This window comes from Salvelinus alpinus, chromosome 2 (genome assembly GCF_045679555.1).
Source record: "Salvelinus alpinus chromosome 2, SLU_Salpinus.1, whole genome shotgun sequence".
Taxonomy (NCBI): domain Eukaryota; kingdom Metazoa; phylum Chordata; class Actinopteri; order Salmoniformes; family Salmonidae; genus Salvelinus; species Salvelinus alpinus.
Genome location: NC_092087.1, coordinates 76,126,806 through 76,134,700, shown reverse-complemented (window position 1 = coordinate 76,134,700; position 7,895 = coordinate 76,126,806). Strand labels below are relative to the sequence as shown.

General features: G+C 41.6%; 1 protein-coding gene across 1 annotated transcript; it reads right to left on the bottom strand.

Moving 5' to 3' along the window:
- Positions 1–186: 186 nt before the first annotated feature.
- LOC139567765 (DNA polymerase lambda-like) lies at positions 187–7,801 on the bottom strand. The gene is made up of 8 exons (XM_071389249.1): positions 7,743–7,801; positions 7,398–7,527; positions 6,799–7,220; positions 6,385–6,699; positions 4,881–5,054; positions 4,548–4,676; positions 1,136–1,304; positions 187–838 (listed from the first exon to the last, which is right to left on the bottom strand). The coding sequence occupies exons 2-8, from the start codon at positions 7,504–7,506 to the stop codon at positions 477–479; spliced, it is 1,680 nt and encodes a 559-aa protein (XP_071245350.1). The 5' UTR covers positions 7,507–7,527; positions 7,743–7,801; the 3' UTR covers positions 187–476.
- Between the last annotated feature and the right edge of the window lie 94 nt (positions 7,802–7,895).

Sequence of the window (7,895 nt, the reverse complement as noted above, 5' to 3'; positions counted from 1 at the left end):
CACCACCACTCACTTTGCAGGCTGACCTATGGTGAAGCAAAAAGAGCCCGCTGGCTCTTACCTCAGCCAATCATATTTGAGAGCGAGGACAGGCATTAATGAAAAAGAACAGAGGTTTAATATTCAATTCTTTATAGTAATAAACCAATAATAAACACAAAGTTGTAAAAACAAGGATTCCTTAAGTGATTGTTAAAAGTAGTGTTTAATATTTCTGTAATCACCATTATCTTCATAAAAACATACCAAGCAGTCACCATGCATCTTAAGTGTTTTTCCTAATGTAAAATGAGATTATCATACAATTCAAGTCTAAAATCACAGTTGACATGTTAATATGACACTGTCTGAAATCTGCATACATAAGCATGATCTTCACCTCACCACTATCACCATCATAATTTGTCTGTAAAAATATAGAAATATATAACTTATGCATCGCCTCATACCACCAGTGTTAAAAACATCATCACCAGTCACCAGTCTCTTTCCTGAGGTTCCCTGAAAGGTATTCCCAGATGGGTGAAGACATCCTTCTCAGTGAGCGTGGGTAGTGGTGTCCCCCCATACACCTTCAAACTTCCTTGTCTCAACACGTCGCTGTTCAATGAGTGCTCTGATAGGCTCATGCGTTTTGTCTTGGCCAATGCCCTCATAGAGCGGTTAAAATGTGCCGAGCCGGTGAAGTACATGAGGGAGCAGGCGAACTCGCCGTAGGGCACCACGATGATGTCGAGGCGGCGGTGGAGCCGGCCAGGTCCTGGCAGACGACACACGCCCATATACTTCTTCTGCTCGCCACTCTCCTCATGGCTGACTAGGTCGTCCGTCAGGAAGCCTGAATAAATAAAAAATTTAAGAACAAGAACCGGGTCGCATTCATTAGGGCACACCGTAGCAAAATGTTTTGAAACAGAAAACACAAACGATCACGCCTAGTGAATTATGATCCAGCTCTCAGCTTATCCCACTATTAAATACTTTAAATAAAAAAATAAATGATGAATAATATCACGTTGAAAGAAGATGAATTGTCAATACAAGAGAGAAAAAAAACTTCATGTAGCTATAATTGGTTGGGAATTCACCGACAGTTAATAAATCAAATGTCCTGTATTTGGACGTGCCCTCCTACCGCTCTGGTGAAGGCTCTGTAACACTTTGCTAAAGACACCCCGGTGGGACTTCCCGTCTGGGTGAGAGATGAGGACGTCAACATCGCCACACGTGTCCTTCCCCCGGCGGTACGAACCACAGGCCATGGCCAACAGGCCAGGGTCCAGAAACTGAGCTGCCTCCTTCACCTATACAGTAGAAAAGGACAGGGATATGTTACAGTTTGTCATGGAATAACAGGGCTGCCTCCTTCACATATAGATACTGTACAACAGGAGAGGAACAAAGTAACAGTTTGCGATATCCAATAATTGTTTTGAGTTGGTAGCCCTTTACACTCGTACCTGTACCCGTATACGTGTTGAAAATGGCAGATTTGGGCACTAATAAGCAGCTAAATTGGGACATAGTAGCTGTACAGTAACTATACATGACGTCAGAGCTCAGGCTATGCGCTTCACAGCGCTGTATGGGTTTGGACTGACAGCCATTCTGAACTTGAGCACCGCGCGCGTTAAGAAGTTGCCACCATCTCTCCCAGTACTTGGGCAACATTTGCAATTTTTTGAGGGAAATGCTTTAAGTTAAGACGACTCTATGTACTTTGAAAGATGAGACTGAAGATTGAAGATTATTATAAATACCACTTTGATGTCACACAAGCAAACCAAACACCCGTGAGTCCAAACTTGCACTTCACATCTCCATATCATAAAAGTCATGTCATATACAGTGTCAGCGTTTATGATCACTATGTTTGATGTACAGTTACAAGGTGACATGGCGTCATACCCTGGTTGTTCTGAACAGAATGAGACGATGTTTGTTTATTCTGAAGATAATTTGCCACCTGAATGCACTCATGACTCCTTTCTATGCACCAAAATTACAATCCGTTTCTCTGAATGACCTGGTGAAAGCCCAACTTATAACTTAGCTAGTCATGTTGCCTATAGAACAAGCTTTCATGCCCACATGACCCAGATTGTGATTTATAATAGACTGTTTTGGGATCGTGTAAACAGCAACAGTAATTGTGTGATGGCGGGAATGCAAGGTTGTGTTTTAAACTAAACAACTACAAGTGTGCTTGCTCTAGTTCCTCAATGGCACAGCTAGGAGAGGTCAAAAAGTACCTTATAGTTGAAGACTTCTTTGAATCATAAAAGTGCATTGAAATTGCTTAGTGCACACTTTGGATAGGTGTGTGGCAACTTGGAGACACCAGTTAGTCCTCTCACTCAAACCCTTGTAACTTTTTTGTCTTATGTTGCACCTACCCCACATTTTTCAGGAATACTGTTATCATGTTACTGAATGTATCCAGAGTATTTTCAGATTTCCTTATCAACAAATGCGGTGAAAAGTACAGTAAACATAAAATGCACATAAAATCAACAGTGTAATGTTTGGATTCAGTCTTGTGTCAGGTGAACTGTTGTGTGCTCACCTTTGGTCTAATCATTTATCTCCAAACTGTTCCCTTTCAATTGCTACCATGGTTATGCATATGCTTTTCATATTTATTCTGTAAGAAGCATTTCAATTTAGCCCTATCCATATAGGCCAATTCCCACAAGTGTAAAGGGTTAATGACTGAATCATTCCAGACTGGGCCATTTTTGTGCTTATTTACGATATTGTAGTCGCATTCTCATTAAATATTCATTGTATGGCAAAAAAAATAAAAATAAGGCTTAATTCATTCATTTAGACTTCATTTTCAACATGATACAACCTAACTGATAAAACGGCACAGTTTTGATTTGTAAAGCTCAATTACAGTATAGTCTTGCACATCATGATATATCATCAATGTCAAATATCACAATATTCAATTTAATCACATAAATCGCCCAACTCTAGACCACACTGAATTAGCTTGTTCCACATACAGTGAAAAATGTTACCGTTTGGGATACAATATATGGTGGGGGCTCTCTCACCTATACAACAGAACAGGGACATTTTGTTTGTTTGAAATACAGTCAAATCTATGGTGGGGGTAGCCTGGGAATCCAAATTGAATCGCTGTTTCCCTATTGTTTTTCTGATACACTATTGTGTTTCACTATTGTCTCAGTTAAAAAACAACTGTGTAAAAGAGCAATTCAGCTTGGATCCCAAACCAGTGGTGGGGAGGACCACTTTGCATACAATGTATTTATAATGAATGGTTATGGGTTCTAGACTATGTTTCAAAGTTTTCCCCAGTAATGTTCTCTCAGGGGCCTTCATTATAACAGAAAGTTTGGTTTGTTTCTCGTTCATATTTGGACTCAAAATAACATGTTGTACACATTTTGAATCTTCAAGACAAGTCCTCAAATTGTATTTATATTACCTACTTGAAATTAGAAAAGAAAATGGTGTATTTTCATAAAGCCTTGCCGGTCAACAGGTAAGCATTAACCGTATTCAAGCAAGCCAGATACATTTTGACGACACTACATATTATCTTGACAAGCCACAAGTCAAAAGGACACATGCTATAGTCATCTTTCTAATCTGCACTTTATATCTGGCAGCCACGAAAGCAACAGGGAAATCCAAGTAATACTATATGAAAACAACTGGCTTTGTACCCGGTGCTCCCAGTGACCAGGGCCACGTTTCATTCCAGGATTATGTTCCCTCCCCTTCACAGATCTGATAGGACTGGACAGGTGAAAGCAATAAGGCGGAATCACAGAGCTAGATAGAGGACTCATCTTTGTATCTGTGCCATTATACATGCGACAATCTCCATTTTAAAGTAGTCCATTTTCTTCTTCTTCATTGGCTGATTGCTCCCAACTCATAGGACTCCCCACGCAGTTGACTACTTTAAAGTGGTGAAAGCCCTCAATGGCAATGTCCATGCTAAAACGGGTTATATCCATGATGAGTCCTCTATCTGTATGGGCGGAATCTACAGTAGATGAGTTCTTGCTTTACACCCACCCAGTTGTCTCAGATCCATGAAAGGGAGTTAACGGAGGCAGGGGGGAGGAAACACCTTTCTGGAATGAAACACAGCCCTGGTATCTGCTGACATATGATGCGCCAAGTTTCTAAGAGTGAGTTCCCCCCCTTTGGGATGCGGCCGGCAGGACTCTGACAGAGAGTGGGATGTCTGCTTTCTCCATCACACACAGACCAGGCTAGGAGAACTGGACTGACAGTCTGCTTAGGGGCCAAGGCAAACTTAAAACATCTGAACTTGGCTTTGAGGTTCCGTAGCATTTCACTTTACAAGATCTCTTGTTCGCAAGGGGGTTAGAATACTGGACTGGAGACACTTTCCTAAAGAAACTCTCTTAACCCCACTAGATGAAGTGGGAAGAAGAGGTCTGTTTAGTCTATAACTAATATACTGTTAGAATGTTACATTTTAACATTGATTGACCTTTAATGTGGGTGCTTGAGACAATAAGAGGGAGATGTGTTACCGTTTTTTCAATGGTGGCTGCCTCTTCTCTGGGCATCCGGTCCAGAAAGTCGTCGTAGTGTTTGAGTCCAATTATTTGGTTGTGGTTCAGATTGGCCTTGGTGCGGATGTCCTCCAAAGTGCGGAACCCCTAAGATGGAAAATATATATTTTTTTTAATCTCATGTCAAATCGATTTGTATCACACTATCAAACTAAAATAACTGCACACTACACAATACAAAAATAACAAATCTTACACAGTCATAGCAGTGTTGCATGCAAAATCAGAGAGCGAGAAAGAGAGACACACACAGACAGAGAGACTGACTGTGTGACAACCAATCCATCTAACCTGTGTGTACCAAAGCTGGGCAGTCTTGGCCCCTGCCCCCCAGATATTGGTGAACATCTCCAGTACTGGCACTGCCTCTCCCAAGTGATCTATCTTACGGAGGTGCCCACTCTCCATGATCTCCATGACCTTGTCAGCCATCTTCTTGCCAATGCCCTGGATCTTACAGGCCTCCTGAAATTTGACAGGCATGGTTTAGTTAATTACAAGGAGTTAAAAGGCCCACTGCAGCCATTTTTATACTAATATCAAATCTTTCTGGATAAAAATGATGTACCTTACTGTAATAGTTTTCCATTCAAATGGTCAAAAATAAACAAAAATGGATTTTAAGCAAAAAACTAATTTTCTGAAGCAAGAATTTAGCAAGGACTGTCACAGTGGGGAGGGAAAACAGAAAACTAGCTGTTATTGGCAGAGAGGTTTGGAACTCTGTTACTGGTCTACTAACTAATTTACCAAGCTAAAACTCCCATTCTTTGGGGAAAAACCTGGGTGAAGAGAGGAGCTGTGCCAGCATATTTTATTTGTGTTACTTTAATTGCTATCATTTTTGTATTTATATTGCAAGAAATGGCAGTTACAGGTGTTAAAAAATGCAAAAATCTCTAAGTTCAAACGGGGGGCACTACCCTCCTCCAGGCCTCCCCCGCCGGTACTCAGCAGCACAACCTTATTAAAAAAACCTTGTCAAACCATGCAGATTAGTAGGTCCTGTGTAGATTGTGTTTTCAACAAATGAAGCAACTATCAGGAAATAACATTGATCACATTGTCACACTTTAACTCCACTATACACGTCACGTTGCTTTTCCATCAGCATCTCGTCAATGTGACGTTTTACTTGCTACACAGAGCACGTTGTTATGAGAGTGGAGAGGAGCAGAGGGGGAGTGTCTGTATTCTATTTTTCCTACTGTAATATACATATTAATTGATTATGCGTAAGTACAATAGCTTTGGCCCAGTTTTTCGCAGGTACTAGTGGTTGTACTAAATTATCCTCTAATTTTACAAGTTGCTAGATAGTCAATGTAGTTAGCTAGCTAGTAGTAGCAGCTTCGTGACTTCAGAAATCTATGTAAATAACCATCGGTGTATAGCTGAGGCCATTCACAAGATAGAATGAACACGATTCTTGAACTTGACGCAACACGCAGCTATCATTGATTTAAAAGGAAGCATTTCCTCAATGGCTTCATCGGCTGTTGTACAATATGATACAAAACACAGTAAAACAGAATTTTTACTGCACTGGGCCTTTAAAGACTCCTTTCAGGCCACTTGAAATTGAACCAGCAGCAATCAATTTATGCATCCATCAATACACGATTCATGCACCCATCTTGTCAATAACAGGGATGCAGTTGCGTAAACCAACCAACCACATTTCACAATGTTTGCAATAGTGTGAATAGAGAGACAGGAATTAATTATGATGACACAAATACAAAATGGCCGACCATAATCACCAACTATGCAGATATGGGACTAAATAACCTACTTCATAGGACGTGATAGGCTTGTGGTAGCTCTTGAGGGCGTTGACGGCTTTGGAGTAGCCCAGCGCTCTCCATCTGTCCCCCTGGTGTGTGTAGGCCTTGGCCAGCACCTCCAGTTTATCTGTGATGTGCTTGTTGTGGTTGTCAACCTTGGACTGGGAGGACTGGGCACACACCCACTTCCCTGAGAGAGCCTTCTGTTGGGGGTCTGAGGGGGCAGTGGTGGTACTGGGGGTCTCGTCCTTGGGGTGCAGGCCACTGATCAGAGCCTCCAGATCGCTCTGGGAGACGCCATATTCATCTTTAGTGTCTTGGACCTATGGATACATGAAGTAATGAAGTGTATGATTAGGGCCAGAAGAAGCTATCATGCAGTGACAGGGTTATGGTTAATGGTTATGTGGTCGTCAACCTACAGTCTCTTTTGACTCATCTGGTTTTATTTCATCAGAGATCGGCTGCTTCATGTCCTGTGTGGCTGGAAGTGGGATACTGTTGAGCACGTCTTCTTTGACACTGTCCTTTGTAGTTTCAATGTCTTTGTCTGGGTTGAGTAGGCTGTAGTCTGTTGTATCCAGCAGTCTCTGCTCACTGATGCAGGTGCTGAGCCAGGTGCACTTCAACAGATAAACTCCAGAGGGCAGCCTGTCCACTTTGAGCAGCCTGAGAGCCCTGTCACAGTCCATACTGTCATCCACTACTACATGGGTGACTGTGGGACAGAGGGAACTCTCAGTTTGGCCTCCATTCTGGACAATCTGTCTCTGGAAGATCTGACATCTGGCGTTCCCGATGCTGGCTGGTAATATGTGTATGGTGACGCCCTGGAAAGCACTCCCTGAAATGGGATTGTGAAAAAAGTAGTTTTACACACACCCAGGGCTTGTTCAACATCGACTGCTGACTGATCTACAAATCTAGCGTCATAAAATCATTATTATTTGTAGATCTGTCAATCAGTCACAATGTGCCCAAAATGCATTACGAATGTGATGCTCTCAAACACGGCCCACACCTGTAACAGGTACAGTTTCATTCCTCTTTGGTGGGGGGGCATCCTTTTCCTCACGTGCCCCTGCTCTCTTCACTTTGGGGAAAGCTTTCATAATTCCGTAGGCAGACATTTCGCCAGGGAAAGGGGAGCCCTGAAAAATATAAAACAGAATGTGACAACTGACACCGGCTAGCTAGCTAACTTTAGCTAACTAGCTAAGTTAGCTAGCAAACGGACAACAACAGCGGCATTTAACTGTTTTGAACAGCTGGGATTCACTCACTCCACTGAAATATGTTACGTTATATACTTATTAAACTAATTTACTATCATTGGTCAATAAACTTTTGAAAATACATGTTTTACCCCTTTGGACGACCAAAACACAAACCAACGTTACAATGCAGATGGTTTAAAAATAATTTAACTTCCGGTTCGATATAGACCTATTTTTAGTTTTTGCACGACAAAGTTAAATATTTTTCGAGAAAATATTGTAAACCATTATGTATTATTTAT